General features: G+C 41.4%; 1 protein-coding gene across 1 annotated transcript; it reads right to left on the bottom strand.

The window, feature by feature from the left end:
- Positions 1–4350: 4350 nt before the first annotated feature.
- Positions 4351–20566, bottom strand: LOC128438275 (phosphatidylinositol transfer protein beta isoform). The gene is made up of 11 exons (XM_053420777.1): positions 20492–20566; positions 16906–16936; positions 16125–16270; positions 15791–15882; positions 15595–15602; positions 15393–15467; positions 15218–15301; positions 12663–12740; positions 9831–9941; positions 9327–9449; positions 4351–7010 (listed from the first exon to the last, which is right to left on the bottom strand). Exons 1-11 carry the CDS (start codon positions 20509–20511, stop codon positions 6966–6968), a joined length of 813 nt encoding a protein of 270 aa, XP_053276752.1. The 5' UTR covers positions 20512–20566; the 3' UTR covers positions 4351–6965.
- Between the last annotated feature and the right edge of the window lie 412 nt (positions 20567–20978).

Raw genomic sequence — 20978 nt, 5'->3', positions numbered from 1 at the left:
TGCTGCCGATAATCAATAAAGTTCTCTTAGTAATATGCTCACTAAAATGGAATATTTTGCCAGGCTAAATTGGTATAATTTACTACATGAATGAATTAACTGTATTGACCTAAATCAACTGGTGTGGTGAAGCGGGGCTATAACCAATAAGGTATGACATGAAATAATTGAAAACAGCTCACGTGAAAACAGTTTCGTGCTCATGTGAAGTTTGAGAAACAAAAGTCCCATAATAACAAAATCTGTCTTTTATATAATGTAAAGCTCTAACAAATGTGTATATTCATATTTAACAGGACAAATCACTGTGTTTTTATTTGATGTTTTTTTTAATGTGTGATTATGATATGTATTATCTATTTTCATGTATTAACTTTTACTGGCCTTTTTCTGTTTTTTAACCTATGTCAAGTTTATTTGAACATTGTTAAAAGTGCTTAACATAGAAAATGGATTATTAAAATGTCCGTTTGTTCATAGGCTTGTTTTTCTGTCATGTAATTTAGAATGGGTTCTTTTGATTTTTATTTCATCTGTTGTCAATTTTGAGCGAGTTCATTTTCGTGCAGTATGGAACTTTAGTGTGTGTGTGTGTCTGTGTGTGTGTGTGTGTGTGTGTGTGTGTGTGTGTGTGTGTGTGTGTGTGTGTGTGTGTGTGCGCTCCACGTTCAGTCCTCCTCTATTGTGTAATTATTTGAAATGAAGGAAACGATTGCGATTTAAATGTACTTTTCATTCACCACTATTGATATTTTCTTTGGTGAAAGCAGAACTCTATAATATATCTTTCCGACATTGTGGACAGTGCAGGGCCGAGAGAGAGAGAGAGAGAGAGAGAGAGAGAGAGAGAGAGAGAGAGAGAGAGAGAGAGAGAGAGGGAGAGGATCTGGTGTCAGACAGCATCTCTGGTTGTGGGGGTTGGGGGTGTGGAGGCGGAGGAGGTGGTGAGGGACAAGGTGGACTTTTACCAAACAGACACAGTGCCACCTAGCGGCTGGCGTCAGTGACTGTGGAGGATACAGTTGAGCACGTAGTCTCATAAAAGGCTGCATGCATAAATACAATTATTAAATATATACATGGTTCTAATGCAAACACATTCATTAAGCATATAAAATAATTAAATCTAACATAGTCCTTTAACAGATAGTAGTAAAGCAGGACATTGTTTTATTATGAAAAAAGAATCAGATATTCATTTTCCAACTCAACAAAATTTGTCATATTGATTTTAAGGGAACTGAGGGTTCAAGTGTTCACTACACACATTTCATTTTACAATCTCTTTAACAAACACTGTTGACTTATTTTTATACATATAATATCATGTAGTCTACATGACAGAAACTTATTTAAATTACTTCCTTAGTGTTGTGCATGTTTCAGCCAAGGCATGGAGTATATAAGACACTAATCTGGGCGATAATGTGTGTCTATCAATAGCCCACACCACTGTCTTACAGAAGCCAAACAATGCAGCCAGCCCTGCACCTCGAGGAGAGGGCTGTATGTCAGGGTCTGAGTCGGGAAACAGGTCAGGACAAGGCAGTGAGAGGTGCAGGGAAGTGTGTATATTTGGAATTTTGGGGGTGTGGATATGCACTGCTTGAAGTGGAGAGGACAGCAGCTCAGAGCGAGCGAGGAGGCAGGGATAGACAGTGATTGTGTTTTTAAGGAGACATGGTGTAAAGTAGCTGTCGTCCTGAGAGCGAACGAGAAGCTTGTGGAGATGCTCTGAAGGCTGCTGTGCTTGTGTGGTTGTGTTGTGGAAAAAAAGAAAAGAAAAAAATAGATCACACTCTGCCTCAGTATCACCTTGGAGGACCGCCTCCATATCTGAGAGCCAGCTGGATGGAGCATCATTAGAGCTTTAACCAGACAAACACACACGTGTGAGCACATCACACAGTTTTAGCTGCCTCTGCCATCACCGCTCCGTGAAGCCCCTTAGAAATACCACAACTCATGCTCACTCCTAAAACGATAAACGGGCTGTTGTATCACGAAACCCCATTAACAGCAAGTACAAGTGTTCTGCAGCTGAGCAGCAGGAAACATCAAGATATTGTTCTGACTGTAAGGTTAATACCCCTGTGATAGAGATCCTGCAAGCAACGTCTCCAGTCTTCTCAAATGGAGACAGACAAGTTAAGTATGACAAACCGATGGCGTGGTCCCTCTCCCCCCCGAGTCCCCAGTGATGATAAATCCAGCTCAGAGCTGCTGCTCTGGCGACTTCATGACAATGGACAGTCTACAGGCGTTCAAGCGCTGTCACAATGCCACACTCCTCTGCAGTGATTTACTGCTCAATTTGTCTCAATATTTTACTCAATAGGACAAGATAGCAGAAGTGGGTGTACTTCTCTGCTCTTAATGCGCCATGTTAAGCTTTTCCTCAGATAGACATTTATTACCAAGGGGTACGGGTGGTGGTGGGTGGGGGGGTTGCCCAAAGAGACAGTTCCTTCCCTCGATGGGGTGAGGTGGTGGTGGGGGTCATCCTGTGCAGTTGGGGCAGTGTGAGGCAGAGCGTCTGTGTGTGTGTGTGTGTGTGTGTGTGTGTGTCCTCTATGAGCCTGTCACTCAGCTGAGCCATCACAACTCTGTGGGTCAGGGCAGGTTAAACAGCATCTGTCATCCAGAGAAGCGCCATTGTATTAAGGGGGAGGGAGATGCGACACACACACAGACACACACACACACACACACACACACACACACACACACACAGTTGTCTCCACACCTCCTCCACCTCAGAACAACAGGAAGGACTGAGGAGAATCTAAGGGGCTAAAGTTGACCCGAGACCGAGAGGATGAGGAAACACTTGTGACATCACTGCTAACCAACGACATCCAGAAATAACTTTCCTCTCCAAGAAAAACCTGAGAGAACGTGGCCCCAGGGGAAGGTCACAGATGCACACACACACGGTGGGGCCGGCCCACACCTCTCACCCCAGTGTGTTGTCTTGTGGCAGGAAATGCATCCATGAGCTGCCATAAACACTGGAGCAGCTTTTTTTTCTCCCTTTTCTGTGTCGTCGAGGCCTTTACTGTAAAATCCATTCTGACACATTTAAGAACGCTGTGAGTCGTGCTTATGTTTTGAAGCAATGAAGCTGGACGTTCTGGCTCTCGCAAAGTGTTTTCAGCTCTGAACATCAAGTCCTTCTGCGGCAACATGCCTGGATGTCCTGCTGAGTCTGGTCTTGAGCCTCCCTTTGGGATTTATTTCCTCTCTTCATCTGTTGCCTCATCTATTTAAACGACAGGGGCTCACTCCTGACATGTCCCTTCATCTTCTGTGCGAGCGAGACACATGGATGGATGGATACATGCCGACTGTAGACTACTGTGGAGCTGCCACTTACCAGGAGGTGTGTGGGCGAGTCTGCCCATCTCCTCTTTTAGAAACAGCATCATTTGCTTGTTCTGGGGCAGATAGGTCCGGTTTCCTTGCAGCGGGCACATGTGACGATTCCTCCACAAACAATAAAAAAAGGCGGATATCTCAGGCAGCAGACTGGCGGCTCTTCCTGCTCTTTAGCACAGATTCCGCTGTTATTGTGTGACTCCTCTGACCTGCGGGACACTGGAGGTGCAGTCCACGCCGGAGTCACCATTTGCAGAGGGATTGTTATTCTTATCTGATGTGCATTTTACAGTCGAGATCTAAAGCTTCCGAGCACCAGCCCTCGCTTATCACTCAAGCCTCCATCTTCAATCAGAATCTGTTTGTGTTTATTACAAAAGACAGTTCCTTATACAGTGAAGACAGTTGTTTAAAAGCTTAAGTAGCTATTGCTAATAGATGCTCTGAGGCTTTACAAGAGGAGAAAAAAGGGAGGACCACAAGTTTCAGTTTACATACGTTTATTATATCATGAGGCCATCTGAGTATATATATATATATAAATGGTGTTGCATTACCTTGATAAGAACCAGGTGCTGGATTGAAGTAGCAAATAAATGTAAACTATGTCAGAGGTAATGTTACAGGCACAGGCCCCGACAGATTGCTAATCGATTCATCTGAGTCCAAATGAGAACTGGACAAAATTAATCTCTTAGTCTAAGTGAACCTTTGTGCCAATTTCGAAATGATTCCCTCGAGTCAATCGGAAGATAAAACTTCCTCCAGGCAAATTAGGGTTTGAGGTCAGTGACCATGACCGTTGATCTCAAACTTCTAGTCAAGTCCTCCTAGAGTTCAAGTGAATGTTTGCAAGATGACCTTTGACCCCCGACCACAAATCGAATCAGTTTGTCCTCGAGTCAGTGTATGGACATATCCGTCCTCAGGGCCCAGTCTCCAACAAGCACACAATCAGACAAGAGCACAATGTAAACTAGATAAACTTTTTTATTTGATATTGAGATACAAGAAGATGGCACACAAAGATTTACAGAGAGAAAAGGCACAAAATATCATACATTCACTACCATGTCCCCTGAATTTCAAAAAGCTGATCAGAAACATTAAAAAGCAAGCAGCTCAGAAATTAAACAATCATAGATTTCATAAATTAGGATAAGACTGTAGAGTAGCTATGTGAACACCTCCGCTCCCTATTTTCATCATCTTAAACAGATGGAAAACCACTGATGGAAGTTATTCTCTTTAGCCAGTGGGTTCTGTATTCAGCAGACCGCAAGAATAATTAAGAGACTTGAAACATGGATTATATTGATTATATATTTTTACACTCTTTGATTGCGTACTGCTCCACCATCACAAAGACCAACTGACGCATTTACTCCAACTACACTGTCTCACAACCAGCTCCTGTCATAATCAAACTATAGCACCACATTTCCAAACGCTAACTATGGAACGGTGAGAGGAAGGTGGTCTGGGGCAACTGATGAGCAGGAATTTCAAATAGGTCCTTGCGCTGTATTGGTCACCTGAGAAGACTTTTGTTGTTTTGAAAAATGTTGCCTCAGACTGAAACTTTCCTATTGATTGCATTTAAAACAGTGTACAGTTGCTGAATACATGTAAACATATCAGAAATCTATTTATGCTGTTTAGTACAAGCCAATAACCCATTACGAAAGGAAATGATTGTATTCCCTCGCCAGAAAGAAGGAAATAAAAACATCTTTGAGCAAAGTATCGCTGCATCAGGGTCTTAAAAATGTGGATAATAGATCTATATAAAAACAAACCCCAGATTGCTGTTGCACAAATGGACACACCAGGAAAAAAAACCACAAACAGTAAGAATGAGCCAAGGAAACCATTTGTACTGTTTACAGTTGTGTATTTAACACCCGTGATGATCAACACTGTAGGCCAGTGCCACGAGTCTGAAGCCTGAGGGGAGAACGTGCACTATGGAGCTGAAGTTGTGTCATCAAAAAGGCATATCCACTAACATGGCAGGTTTGAGGCACAGAAGTTAATCAGTCCTTTGGAGCAACAACAGTGCACACTGGCTGTTACAGCACAGACATACAGAGTTCTTCTTGCTGAAGGAATTTCATTTGCTCAGGCGCTGTGACACTTAATTAAGAAACAAGGGAATCGCATGGCATTCCACACCCTGAAGAAATCCAGGAGTCATCACAAATCAACTTTGCTCTTGGAGCTGTGATATGATTTACTCCCATCAAGTGGCAGCTAAAAGCTACTGCTAACATTTAGTCGTTAGCTCGATTGCCCGTCAGGGATAGGGGAGGTAGCTAGAGCAATAGCTGGCAGCAGAGCTACAAGAGGTTTGATAGGTCCAATAAAATATAAAAGGTCTGGAGATTAAGGCAAGCGTGTGGTGCTGGCGAAGTGTGCACACTGGTAAGGCAATTATGAATCTGTAAACACATGAAAACAGAAGAGGTCACTTGGAGATGGTCGTCCTCGGAGAACCACGTGTGGTTGACAAAGAGGCTGGAGGGGTGCAGCACCATCTGTGGCCGGTTTTCGGTGCCTGTTATCTCAAGGGACATCAGTATGGAGGGGAATGCTGTGTTGTACGTTGTGTGAGAATGTCTTCTGAATATGGAGTGTTTGTGGAAGGGGGGGGGGGGGGGGAGTCAGCATGATCTGTAAACACTTCCAAAGTAACATCCTTTAGCTGAACAAGCCTGCATAGATCTGCCCAGTATGAATTTTTTGGAGATCAGTCACCACAAAGGCGTCTGCACCTGCGAGTGCGTGTGAAAATGAATTCACATGTTTACCTCATGTGCGCGATGTACGCGTGTAATATGGACGTGTATGTGGGGGGTTCTATTAAATCTGTATAGGAGTGAGAGCGAATACCTGTTCGGGCATGATTGTCAGTGCTAATAAGATGCAGTGCTTTGGGTAGAGTGGGGGGAGGATTGCAATGGGCTAAGGTGCCAAGGGTGTTAGTAATCTCTTAATGGATGCTGTGGCAGGAAGGAACACGAGTATGACAAACAGACAGACTCATGCCAGGGAATGCAAACCACTGAACCACGCTGTGTACAGTTCAAAACCAAGGAGACAAAGATCATCCAGAGAGGAATGTTTGAGGATAAACATCAGCAAAAAAGGAAGGGAAAAATTAGAAAACAAGAAAGTACAGAGGAAATTGTTGGTCCTACACCTGCCACTGTGAAATCAAATCAATGAATCGCTTTTGTAAAAAAAAAAAAAAAAAAAACACCAAATAACATCTCTACTTCAAGCAGCTCCTCCTCATCTCTCCAGAATGTTGGGTCTCGTCAATAACATGATGCTGATACCTGGAGTTTCTCTGCCCAGGGGATCAAAATTAACCAGAGTCTTATCAGCAGGGATCATGCTGGTTTCTAGAAATCAATTCCTCAATGGATAGATTGTCTATGATTGGGTGCAAGCCAGGGATCCGCTCTATTGATTGCAGGTAGCAGTGCCCCCTCCCCCCACAGCATGGATCAGTTAAGGTAAAAGAGGCACCGAGGGACCATTGCTGCCGTCATCATGGGTGTTTAAGATCTGTTGCCTTTTCTTTATTCTGCAGCAGTGGTTCCTCGAACTTCACCCCGTCTGCGAAGCTGTGGGGGGAAATAAAAAGAATAGAATTAGGCTTGTGTAGGCTGAACAGGTAAGGGCAGGTTTGGTGGATGTTTGCATTCAGTTGAAATCTTGAATGTTAGCTAGTAACAGTGCAGAGGGATTCTAAGTTTTACTTGCATCACAAACCATTAAAAATGTATGTATTTTTACAAGTTACAATCTAGAGCTTTTCCTCAAAATCTTTTCAGAAGTTATCAACCGTCTCGTTTGTAATCCAGCTGGATAAAAGCATCTCTTTCCCATTCTCCCATCCTGAGGCTGATGGCTTTGGAAAGTCAATTAGTGCTACAAACTGATAGGCGAACACCTTAATGGAACAGTTCAAACCAACAGTGGCTCTAAACAGAGGAATAGACAGATCTGATGAAATGGCACGAGGATTCACCCTCCCACTTCCTCCCTCCCCTCTTGCTCAATCACAGCACCGATTCCTTCTCAACTACAGAATTCCATTTGTATGTTAATGAGGACAAGGGAGCCATCTTGAAGCCACCCCTTTTCTTGCCCCTTTTCGAATGCCTCCCCCTTCTTACACCAACACCACCAGGCTGGTATATGCAAACAGCCAACATGACTGCTGGTGCAACGCAGAGTTTCTCATTCACCCTCTGCCTTGTCAAGAACCTGAATGGTCAAGTTTGTGCGTGTAGGCTTTGGCTGTAATCACGCAGTTTGGTCTGAAACAGTCTCGACTGTGACCCTGCTGACCCTAAAGCCCAGAGGTTCAGGCCTAGTCTGCCTCCTCACCGCAGCCTTCTTTGATGTAACCGCCTGTTTACTTACTCAAAGGGAAAATGGGAAACACATGCTGAATTGGGCGAGATGGGGGTGTGGGGGGTGGTCGGCCCGAAATGCTGTATGCTGGTAGTAAGCCAGGAATGTTTGAGCCAGGTTCACTTTGGCCATTCTGGCCTGGATTCCTCACTTTTTCTCCTTGTACGGCCAAATGCTGCCAGATTAATATTTTGATTTGTTCCAAAGAGCAAACCAGTGGTCAGACATTGCAGAGGGTGACTCACAGAAATTAAAGCCTGTGATTTAAAAAGAGGAACCACTTCTCTGTCTCGTGTTCCTCTTTGGGGAGGCTCTAGATGCAGGTACTAGTCCTGAGCTGGTCTTCTGAGGATTTTTTTCTTCAAACTGCTGGGCCCCTCTTAAAAAATAGCATGTGTGATTCTGAGAATGTTTGCCCAGATGTCTGGATATATCCAGAAGACAAGAACTTGTACACATGTACAACACACACACACTCAGGCAAACCATTTTCACTGGGTCGACATGAGAGTGAACAATATAGTATATACGTCATACATCTCTACGATCTGGTGTTATTGATTAACTAATTCAGAGTGAGTTATGGGGTTGCATGTGAAAGCACACAATCATAAGCGTGCACATAAAGACAGATTAAAAGCCCTTCACAACACCGAAGAGTAGAGAGTGAGAGCAGTATAGACGTGCAGCAACACAGAAACCCCACAGGGAGCCGAGATCGGCCTTTACCAGTGACATATTGGAGAGCAAAACTCAGTTTCTACCTGGCCTAGCTACCCGTCTGCAGGCTTTGTACCTCGCACAGAGCCCTTCTTACGCATCTGGACAAAAATAAGACAGGAGATCAGGGACAGAGCAACGAGGAAGCCGGTGGTGGGCAGCTAGCACCGTGCCACGTTACGTATTGTTTGGTTTCTTTTAGCTTGTTATGAATCCTAAAATGATTCTGAAATATAAAGATTTAAAATGTATAGAGCAAAATGTAAAAAGAGAAACCGTTCTCATGCTTTATATTTAATGAACAAAAACTCATATTTCGCTCCCCACAGAAAGCTGAAGGCAGACAAATCAATAGATATAATACATTCATAAAATATTGGTATTTACTATTGGCAGTTAATATTACTATAATAGTTTTGTTAAACCATAAATTTGACACATTTTAATGGTTCATGCAAAATGGACACATGAATATTGATCATATAAAATGGAAATACAAGTTATTTGAAAACAATGGCACTTTTACAATTGCTAAATTATGAAATTTTCATTAATATCTACAGTCTTAATAGTATTTTCAAGATGTTTATTCAGAAAGAGGGTTTAGATTTATAATAATTGTATACTTAAATCAGGTTTCCTGTTTAACATCTCTAGGAAACTATATATGATAAAAAAACGTTGACCATGTCACATTTGATCATCTGCAGCCTGTAAATGTTTTGAGCTCAGAGACAGTTCCCTGCACAAAGCCCAACAAGTACAGGGCTTATTTGTAATTATGGGTCATTTTTACTCACGTCCTCCAACTCCTTCTGCGTCTCTGCCTCCATCCGCCGGATATCCTCCATAGTCAGGTCCACCCATTTATCAATCCAGCAGAAGACTTGGCGGTGAAAGTTAGTGAAAATCCTCTTCTCTTGCTGAGGGAGACAGTGAAGGACTCGGTTAGAGTTGGATGACATGAATAAAATCAATATCACATGATTAATTCTGCCATTTAGAAAGATAGATAATTACAATGCAGAATTGAATTTAAAATTACAATAATAGACAATTTATTTAACGCTGAGCATTAATTACAGGCAGGTAAAAAAAAAACAAATATATGAGTCATTGTGGAATTACACGTGAAACAATAATACCATCATGATAGATTCTGCAACACTGACTCATCGCCCTGCACTAGTATTGGTCAAAAGACCTAGAGGAGTAAGACTTCTGCAAACTGAAGCTCCCAGAAACTGAATTCATCTCATGCCCCATGATGAATAGATCGGGTGAAGTGTAAACCTGTCACTTACATCATGGATTATGTTCTCCGCTTTGTTCTGCAGACCCCACCACTTGAACTTGACTGTGACCAGTTTGTAGGCACACATCTTTGGGCAGTCAGTCTGACTACCCAACTCTCTCTGTTGGGAGAAGAACAGCAGCCTTAAAAACGCATCACTTTTTAAAAAGCTCAGTATCCGAATGAATAACAGCAAAAACTTTCCAAGCAGAAAATAATTGTGTAAAACTGCAGCAGCAGACAGAGAATATTATTTTTGACTAAACGTGGCTGCATTCAAAGCTAAAAATCATTAATACATAATGCTTTGGGTATGGAGCTTGCTGAAATAATTATAAACATGACGATGTGCTCTGCACAGATAAAAGAACCCTAATCTACAACACACTTTCTAAATCCATCTGCTGCTTGCACTCTGCCTCCCTCTAAAGAGAAGAAAAGGAAGAGGGGGGTTGGGGCAGAGCAAAGTGGATAAACTCCAGATAAAGGGACAATTTCTCTGCCTCCGCCCTGACAGCGACACCTTTCCCAACAGGCATGCCTTTGTGGCCACGGAAGGCAGATAAAACGCTGCTCGCGAAACGATAAGGGTGTCGCGGTGCAAAGCTGGTTACATTATTAACACCTAGGACCTGCTTGTCCCCAGAACACACACACACTCTCCCTCAGAGAACACCTGTTTAATTAATCACTTCATTCTGGCTCGGCATTCCAAGCGAAAATGCCACAGACCCGCCTCAATCACCCTCATCCCACTGCCGTTTGATGCCGCGATCATGGTGGAGAGCGAGAGAGGGGAAATGAGAAACATTTCTAAATTTGCAGTGGGTTTAGAAAAGTTGTCATCGCTAAAAGGAGAACTTCACATGAAACGGATTCTACATCAAAACATTTACGGTGACATTTCTTCTCTCCCTCTCTGTGCCCCACTCAAAGGAGAAGAAGTTTTCAGAAATACAAAGGGTACTGATATGCAAGCATGTGTGCATGCAGAGATAGACAAGAGTTTTATTGCTCCGAGAAGCTGGCAGAGATTGTGCCTCTGTTGTCACATAACTACTTCTTTTTTTCCACCTTTTCAAAAACAGTCTTTTTCCCCATGTCCACAGCGGACGGGAAAGTGATCTAATTAAAAACACAAAATAAAAAGTTGTGCTTCTTTATTCATACTTTTTAAAAGCTGTTTGGCTGCCTTTGTTCTGTGAACATTCTTGAAGCAGAGGAAAGTTTCCCGTGGTGAACTTTGAGGGCTCCACTGCAGAACAGAAATTTCTCAGTGCTGTAAAAGTGAGCAGGACCCGTTTGTGAGGCTGTGGGTTATGATGGGGTTTAGAGGGGAGGCTAAAAAAACTCCTGACAAAGTAAATCCGAGTGGATGAGCTCCGTCTTATTGACTTATTACTTTTAATCAAAAGTACGCCAGTCTTTATTCAGAAGTGCTGCTTGTCAAATTTAGAATCAATGTCAATACAAACTGTCCAATTTCTGTCTTCATCTTCTGTCTCACACAAAGGATGGCAGACGGAGCTCAGAATAGAATCTTTATCTGAGCTGGTGACTTAAGATTTCTATCACGTGCAATTAGAGCGAAGAAAGAGGTGATTTGTCTTCATCAAACTGTGGCTACAGAGCTACGGACACCACTCCAACCTTCCACCAGCTCTGATTACAGGCACTAGTCTGTGTGAAAACCAAACTACAATCTACAAATTAATCTAAATTAAATCCAAGACAAATACTGTGCAAGTTCAAGTCTGCGCGAATAGGTTTTTGCTACACTACAATTTAAAACATCCCCTTTTTCGTGGAAAAACTGCTTAAGTTCAGTCAAGTTTCATAGTGACCATGACAGACATGTTCCAAGTCCAGCCACAAACTCTTGATTTGATTGAGGTCTGGACTGTGACTCTGAAACTCCACAACACGAACATCAATTTGTGTTTAGGCATTTCCTGAGTAACTTTGAGTTTATTTTCAGGGTTGTTGTCTTGCTGGAAAATAAACCTCCAAAGCAGCAGTTCTCATGAAGATCGAGCAGCCTCTCTTCTTTCTTCTGCTACATTACTTTAACCTGCCATCTTCACAAACCCTCAGAGAGTCAGTGCAAAGAAGCGTCCCCACAGCGTGATGCTGCCACCAGCAGACAACAAACACACAAAGCTCAGTGTTTGGTCCCAGACCACTGAACTTTCTTCTACTGTATTTCAGAGTCTCCCACATACCTTCAGGCAATGTCATGTGTTTTGTTTAAAAAAAGTGTCTTTTTTGTTGTTGTGGGTTTCTTCGATAGTTGTATGCATGTTGTCTCCCGACCTATAAGCTTCTTCAGAGGTTGCATAGGCCTTGCTGCGGGGAGGGCCTTCTGCTCTACACCGATTTATGGATGTTCCATATGCTTACATCTTACTTTGACCAAATTTAGTTTATTCACTACCTTAAGAAACTCTAAATATTAAATTACAGATAAGCTGAATTTTTCAGAGGAAAAAACTCCAGCAACCATTTTTAAATCATGAGAAACTGTACGTGATTATCCCAGATCAGACCTGGGTCTAGTGTGAATGACAGTTACCTGACATACACTTTTTTTGTGTTTTTTTTAAACCATCCAAGGTGGTCCATGCCCCATCCTTACTCAACCTGATTGGCTCAGTTTTTTTGCCGGTATTAGACACAGAGTCATGGATGGGTCTTTGCCAACGTTAGCTGGGTAAAAATATATGTATACTGCCTTTAAATAGTCTGGTTTACAGGTTCTACACATTGGTTGAATTGTGGGCGTAAATCTCCATTAGTGTGTGAATGTGATGAATTGAATTTCCACAGTTCACAAGTGCATTACCTTCCAGTTGGGCCCAAGAGGTCCTCTGCCCGTCTTAACTGACTTGAACTTGGTAGGATCCTCATCTGGCTTGTAGTCCTATGGTGAGAACAATTTATATAAATCAATCAATACGAAACAACACATATTACTAGTATTTAACTTATAAACACCATTCAATACATTTCTGTATTACTGATTTACGTTTATTCATGAATACTGCTGCACCATGAACAATTGGGTTCAAAGAAAAAGAAAGAAAAAAAAGAAAGAAAGTGTGATAAAGACATTTCTGTAATTTAGTTTCTCAGACAAAGCACTAAGAAAATTACATTTTTATTTCATTATAGCATTCAGTGTGTCACTGAACTGACAGCTTGGAGGCTACGACTAAGGGGCACTGATGCCACTAGCAATGTTTATTCAATTAAGGTGATAGAGGAGCCAATATTTCTAAGTGAAAGTTTCTATCTACCTACACGAGTAATGCTTGTGTTGCTGTACTTTCAAGTAGGCATGTGTTAGAGTCTACTGCTGCTCCAACTGCCACAGCACTATTTATTCTATACATTCAGTACCAACAGTAATATCTTGTCAAACCCATTTTACTGAACAAACCACTGGGACCCTGGGGTCCCAAGGCAAAAAGATTTAAAAAAGCATTTAGAAAAATACAGTGACAGTGAGTGCATTTGTCAAGCACATGAGCACAAACATGACAAAGTTGACTTCATAAAGCAGAAGAGAAATAATATACAAATAAATGAAATGGCTTTCAAATTATCAACAGCTCAAGGGCCCAGCAATTTCAAATAAATCATGATGCGCCTGCAGCTAAAAGCTACTTTTCAGGGCTATCGGCCAACAGGAGGGTGCCCAACGTGTGGAGAGCGATAGAAACCCACTCTAACAAACACACACACACACAAACTAATTTGGCTGTTTTAATGCTGAGAGCTCCATCACTATAACAATACAGTGTGCTGCACTAATGAGGCCTGTGAATCGATGTGCCGTGGTAGACGAAAAGGAGCTACTCCTCGAGTTAAAGAGTGTGTGTGAAGAGCGCAAGTGTGTTTGTGTCGTGCGAGTGTGTGTTTGTCTAGTTCCAGCATACGAAGCACTGTGAGCTTTAATTACACTAACAAACTCATCTGTGCTGGCGGTGTGCCTCAGGCCCTGCAGCCATGCCCGAGGCTGAGGGCTGATAGGGCCCTCAGACACAACACACTGCTCCAGAAAGGCAAACACGTCCGCCTCGTTAACTACCCACCGCATACAAGCACGTACACACACACACACACACACACAAACTAATGCTGCTTAGTCAAATAGCCACACATGCACACAAACACACAGCCACGGTGAAATGAGGCAATGGGATGTCAAATAACAGCAATAATGTGTAACATCTTCAAATAAGATTTCAGAGACTCCAAATTGAGTATTAAAACTCATTTATATTCTGAAATATTATTGAGGCAATTTTCCACGGTGTGTTCAATTTCTAAGATTTCTTGATACAAAATAGCTGGTATGCAACAATATTTACAAACAGAAAACAGTGAGTGATTGTTAAGCTTTGTAAATATCAAGAATTTCATAAGAAAATAAGCTTAATTTTAAGTAGTCTACAGCTTTGATACGTCATTGTGACAAGAAACATACAAATATACATGCACACACACTCAAACATATATGCTATTGGATCAACATTTAATCAATGTAAATAGAAGTACGATGCTGTAGTCGGAATTGGCAGATACCAAAAATGACTGGATGAGAAGATGTGTGTGTGTGTGTGTGTGTGTGTGTGTGTGTGTGTGTGTGTGTGTGTGTGTGTGTGTGTGTGTGTGTGTGTGTATACATAAGATAAGTAGAAATGCTCCGATGCATGGGCTCAAAGTCTAGATAACGACCCGATTTGTTTTTCAGAGTTGAATTTGCTCACTGTACCAGCTGCCTGTTTGGCAACCATGGGTTCTAGAGCCTCCAGCCGCTCCCCGCCTCTGGAGCTCTTCGTAACATTGACTCTCCATTTTTAAATCTCATCTTAAACCTTTTATTTTTCAAACAGTCAGTTTGACACATTTTGTTGTTGTTGATATTTTATCTCTGCCGTGTAAGGTGACCTTGAGTGCTCTGAAAAAAGTCCTATATTTAAAATGAATTATTTTTATTTAGTTATTATTGGTCTTTTGGAAAAAACAATAAGACAAACAATAACTTATCCAACAGTGGATCAACTGTGCATTCAAAACTACAATGAATTGAATTAATCAAATTGCTTACTTTTATGTCAAACATCTACAGATACTAGTTTCTCCATTGTGATGATCTGCAAGTTCAGAACAACACAAAATCTCTTACTTTTGAAAAGGACGAAAGTATTTTGTCTGTGGACGTTTTTAAGATGTACTTAAAAAGGTAAATCACGGCTGATCAAGAACATTTAAAACATTCATGGATTTCTGGATTAGGATTGGATGTTAGCTTGGTAGTGATCAGGTTTCTCCACATGAAGGCGCCAATTTCTCTTGCACATAAAATGTGCCGATCAGATGGATTGTACTTACGGCAGCCTCCACTTTTAGATTGTCTGCGATGTCAATTGGCACGACAGTAACCTTGTCCCATGTGGCCTGGTCTAGTCCGTGCACCTTGAAAAAAACAAAAAGAAAAAATGCAATAAGAGCACAAACTCAAAACTGGTTGTGAGATTGAAGTTTGATATTATGAAGAGGTGCTCACGTTTTCTTGAGTTCCAATGTCTGGTTTGTGCCACGTCTCGATTTTAATGAAGAAATTGTCTTTCATATACTCGTTCTAGAAGCATCAGGACATGGGTAATAATGTATATCAGTGGCTTGAGCAGCCTGAGAAACATTAACTTAGTAACAACTAGAATATTTTGACAATTTATGCAATACAAAGTTTATTTAAGGTTACCTACCGTCACAACTTGATCAAGGTCAGACATGAGGAGCAAACAAGGGATAAAACACCATTAAAAATGCATACAAACCACAAAAAGACAATAAATTCACACCAACAGAACATGCAATTAACACACGCGTGTTTAACCATGGAGAGGACTAAAGGGTTTCAAGGATAAAGCAAAGGTAAATTGATATGGGAGGGGAACTCACTGGTTCTGCAGTAAGGGTAGGCATTCCAAGCTTTTTCATTGAATACCATGGCACTCTCTGGAGCCAAGTACCTGATAAGTCCTGGTACCCGACTGTAGGTTGGAGGGAGAGGATGGGTAAGTGCAGGCAGAGAAAGGGGAAAAGAAGACACATCAATACACCTATTGGTGTTTGTAGAGGAAAGACTGCAAAAGAGAAGGCTAATGAACTACTAGGACTGTTTCACAACAAAGCTTAGACAACACTGCCACTGCCTGGTGGCACAGTGCTATTGCATTGTGTGATGGCAGTTATGAGGTCAAATAATAATAGCTTTAAAAATAAAAGTACACACCTCTTTAAGTGGTAGATTTTATGTGTATACTGTCCTTTCTCTCCATCTTTTTCATAGGGCTCGTTCTTCAGTACCTCAATGCCCTCACCACCGCCCGTCTCATTTTTACTGGCCTCAGCTACAGAAAACAGCTGCGCCACTTGGTACTGTTTCACAAACAACATTAACATGAACAACTGTGTGCAAAGAAAATACATAAACTGTTCAACAGCAACTTGCTTATCCTTTACATTCAATAAAGTATACACTGTGTTCTGAAACTGGACACAGCAATAAATGACCTTTGAATCACCAAACAAGTGAGATACAAATGTTTGAATAAGCATTTTTAATACAAGCTTCTGGTGGGAGCCAGGTAGGCATCTTTTTTTATTATACTGCCCAATAAACCAAATATAATAAAGGGCAACCTGGAGAGTGCAATGTGTATTTCACACAGATTTCACTCATCAACAGAAGGGTAGATGTTTGCTTATGTTATCTAGCCGAACTCAGTGTTTTTCACTGTAAGAGAACAATTGGTATGCATTTATTCTGAAAACACAAGAAAGAAAAAATGAACTGTGGTGCAAGTGGAAATAGTTTTAAAACTAGTTTAGTGAAACTGAAATGAACAGAACTTAATTCATAACAAAATCTTTACTTAATTGCAAGTGCCCCTCTGCTGTCACCACACATGCCATTTATGAAGAGGGCAGACTGGTGAAAAGGCTTTATAATAAACATAAATACAATAGTAATTTTATCAACATAATTAGGGAGATAAGAAAACATTACTCACCTCCTCAACACTACAGGGCAAAACCACCCGGCTGCAAAAGAAATAGAGAAGATTAGTATAATTTTATTTTATTTTGTAAGTTACAGTGTTCAATATTAAACAATTCTGGAAGATAACATCAGAATTTCTTTAACTCAGAATGAACAAGGTTAAGTGTAAACTTACACCAAAAGTAAATTCAACTATATTGTCCAAAACAAAATGGATAAATTAAAATGGATAAAATCGATCAAATCAGTCAGGACCCACCAATAACGCAGATCCATAAATAGCACATCAAATAAAACAGAAAATTCATTGCTGAAACATAAAAAGTCTCCATATCGAGAAAGGTGAAACTTCTGTAAATTTTTGTTTGCTTTTCCATATGCGTCATGTATCTATACTCCAACATTTAATCACAATCCATTACAAATGGCTCATTTACTTAAAATATTCATCATGATTGTGACCTGTTAATTGTCGGTTACGGTCAACATACTAGAAATCAAAACATAGAAATAACCTCCATAATGCAGAGAAAGATTTGAACTGTGAGCTAAGGCACAAAAAGCTGGTTGTGGTCACTCCCTACGACTACAGCCCAGTTCACCGTACTGCTGACTTCAGCAATAGGAGAGGAAACCAACATAAGAGCAGAGTGGAAAAGTTAGAGCTGAGAGAAACCAGGTTTGGATTCAACCACACCATAAGGAGCAGTCAATAGAAAAGAGGCGTGAGAGGAAGGGTAGTAAAGGAAAATGTGAGAGTCATTTGGGGGAAAGAATAATACACGTCTACTCTTTTTCACACAGACACAGGAAGTTCTCTTAAAAGCATAAAGCGCGGCTGTGTGTGACACTGCATTTTTACCTTTAACTGCACCATTGTGCTCTAATGTGGATGGATGACGACAATGAAATGAGACGTGACAATGAGAATTAATATTTTGTCCAGAAATAACAAGACTTCATTACCTTGAGGACAAAGAAGGTTAAGGACATGGTCGCACATGTGTGAATGCGATGTGAATATTGCAAGTTAAAGTTCACAACAGTTCACAATAAGCTGAGGTATAATTTGCCGTGCCATAGGAAGCAGATATTTTATTGGTTTCCTCGATCAGACCGATTAGATGTGAATGGGAGGCGAAGCTTCGTCACAGTCATGTTTGTTTTTATGTGACTGGGCCCTAATCTTCACATTGACACTCATGATGGCATACCCAAAATAAATGTATGATTATAACCGGCGCAGGCAAAACTGAAGGCAAAGTTCTCCAGTCAACCTGCAACTAATGAATATTAAACGACCAGGGTGCCCAATGGTCTTCTCAGATGAATCATTGCCTCAAGCAACCGACTCTGAAGTGCTTGTGAGTGAGGTGGATGTGAAGAAAGACAGTTTGGTGGCCACAGCAGTGATATCATTAATAAAAGAGTGTTGTGGTAGACATTAAATAACATTAAATAAATTATTTTCATCATCGTGAGGGGACTTCTTGTACTACCTGTATGTATTTCAATCATCCCCAGGATTATTAAATTCAGACACAGCTGCAATATCCCCAATATATAAAATGTTGTATTTCTAGTTTATTGTGAAGAGTTAAATCAGCATCACAAAAGTTGTCCAGATAGGTACCCTTCTCTATCAAAACAAACAGAAGAAACCTAAATGATGACAAAATATATCAGATCTATACAATAGGGCCACCCATGATTGAGTGCTACCTGTGGATGTATGCTGAGTGGGTTGTGTGCAAGTTTTAAGGTGTTTTAGCCTTTCAAGTAAGAGATAAAAGTGTCCTCTCAAATTCCCCGGATTGGTTTTTGAGAACAAATCTAATTCTCTACAAGAAATGCACATAACATGAAGTGTGTATCAATTCATTTAGCCAATGTTTTATAGTGGGTACTTCTTTATTCTTCCAATAAAGAAAGATGAGCTTCTTGGCAGTGAGAAGAAAAGAAGCGTTGTTGAGACATATGCAGTTTGCTCAGCCTTTCTGTTACTCCTCTGGGGATTAGTACCGGCTCAGGTTTTAACTCCCCCTCCAAATATCCCAATCCCGAAGTTCTGAAAATAAGGACATAGGGCGGAACTGTGTAATAGGGTGGATTCTGTTGAGCCACATGTATCACACTGTGCTGAGACATCCGGAAACAATCTCAGTAGTTTCATCTCTGAATGAGCAATCGATGTAAAATCTTAAATTGTATTAGACGGTGACGTGCATTGACCGAGCAGGCATGAATATATCTCAGGCTTTTATCTCAGATATCCTACAATAGTTGTTCACCAAGCTCAGCTTCCCATTCTGCCTCGATGGTGTGGGAAGTGGTCTGAGATATATTCTGCAAGGAATTCTAGAGAGACACAATTATATTTCAGACCTGACGAAAAGTTATAGACCGATCTAATTCTACTCTCTCAAAATCAGGGAGATGTGTCCTCACATAACTTCTGACCTGAAGATAATAAAAAAAAAAAAATCACTTGTCGTGGAATGTCATGTTTATCTGTTGGAAAGATGCAAACGCCCCCCCTTAAACAATCAATTAAGTGATAGTATTAATGAATGTGTAGAGGAAACACAAAAGGTATGGATTTAAAAGAAATACCATATAGACTGTATAATAAAGTTCAAAATGTCAAAATCAAACCACTTAACATACATGAGCCACAATGACACCAATTATTTGATCAACTAAATAGTGGTTTTCAATTTGAATGATTAAACAAAACTGAAAAAGGTTAAAGTCACTACTTGACAAACAGGAGAGAAGAAGTTTCCTGTCTGCATTCAAACGACCACCACTTAATTTACTGGTGAAGCCAAAGTTGAGGTTAGCAACCATTACCCTAAGGTACAAAGTAAGTTAACAACTTTATAAAAGTGTTAAGAGACCGTTAGCTAAACACGTAGAACCATGTCTAGTTTGAAACACTCATGCTGGGGATGCTGGTTCAATGTCAACACGAGCATATTCTGGTACAACTTCATGACAACTAAAAGGTAAGTTAGCTAGCCTTACCTGGAAACTACCACCGATAGCAAGCCAGTAAGAGTTTTGTTTGAAACACAAGCAAATCCGATGAATTTGCATCATATTAAAAGTCTCTTATCTCAGTGAGACTAGCTGGCGTCAGCACGGCTTTACGGGTCGATGTGGCCGAGATAACACGAGCAGCGCTGCAGACTTCCCGTTCAACTTATGCCTTTGGGTTAGCAACGTTAGCAGAACGAGAGCTACTTCTTAGCTCTAGTCCGCTCAGGTTGAACTAAGGTGAGCGCGGTGCCCCTTCAAACTCACAACCCAGTCACAGGCCGACGCGCTGGAGAACCAGCCGCTTCACGCGGTCGCTAGAGAACCCGTTAGAGGCGCAGACGTGTCTGTCCAAGCCGGTAGGCCACAGCTGCTCCTGGGAGAGCCGAGCTCCCCTCGTGTGTCTGACACACTCAAACACACTAAAACAAGGTGAAAAGTTTCCATCAGTTTCCAGCCACTGAAACAACCCCCACCACCACAGTGAACAAGTTGACAACCCAGTGGGAGACCGGACGGAGGCGGTTACAGGTTAGTGAGTTGGAAACCGGACTTACTACTCCTTGATGAGAGTCATCTTCTTCCTCTCGAAACACGACTGCCGCTGCTCCGCTACCCTCAGCGCTGCTGACGTCATCAGCTACTAAGAGCTGCGCCCGGGCCCGCCCCTATGAGCGCTGATTGGTGAGAGGGTGGAACAGGGGAACTACGCATCTGTAGCGACCAATCAGGTCCATGTATGCTTGTCAGCCAGATAGATAGATAGATAGACAGACGGACAGACAGACGGACAGACGGACGGACAAATTAATAGATAGATAGATCGACTCATAGACATCTAGCCGGATCGGTAGAAAGATAGACAAATAAAACGGTGGGTAAGACGATAGGTTGATGGATAGGTTAAGTGGGTGAGAAGGTAAGCAGGATAAATAGGTAGGTAGATACCTAAATGGGTAGGTAGGTAGGGGGTGGATAGGTCGGCAAGAAAGTGGAAGATGGATAAGTAGGTAGGTAATGGGGTAGATAAGTAGGTAGGGATGG

Source organism: Pleuronectes platessa, chromosome 4, assembly GCF_947347685.1.
Source record: "Pleuronectes platessa chromosome 4, fPlePla1.1, whole genome shotgun sequence".
NCBI classification, from domain to species: domain Eukaryota; kingdom Metazoa; phylum Chordata; class Actinopteri; order Pleuronectiformes; family Pleuronectidae; genus Pleuronectes; species Pleuronectes platessa.
Note: the sequence above shows the minus strand (reverse complement) of the source record. Positions and strands in the feature narration are given on the sequence as shown.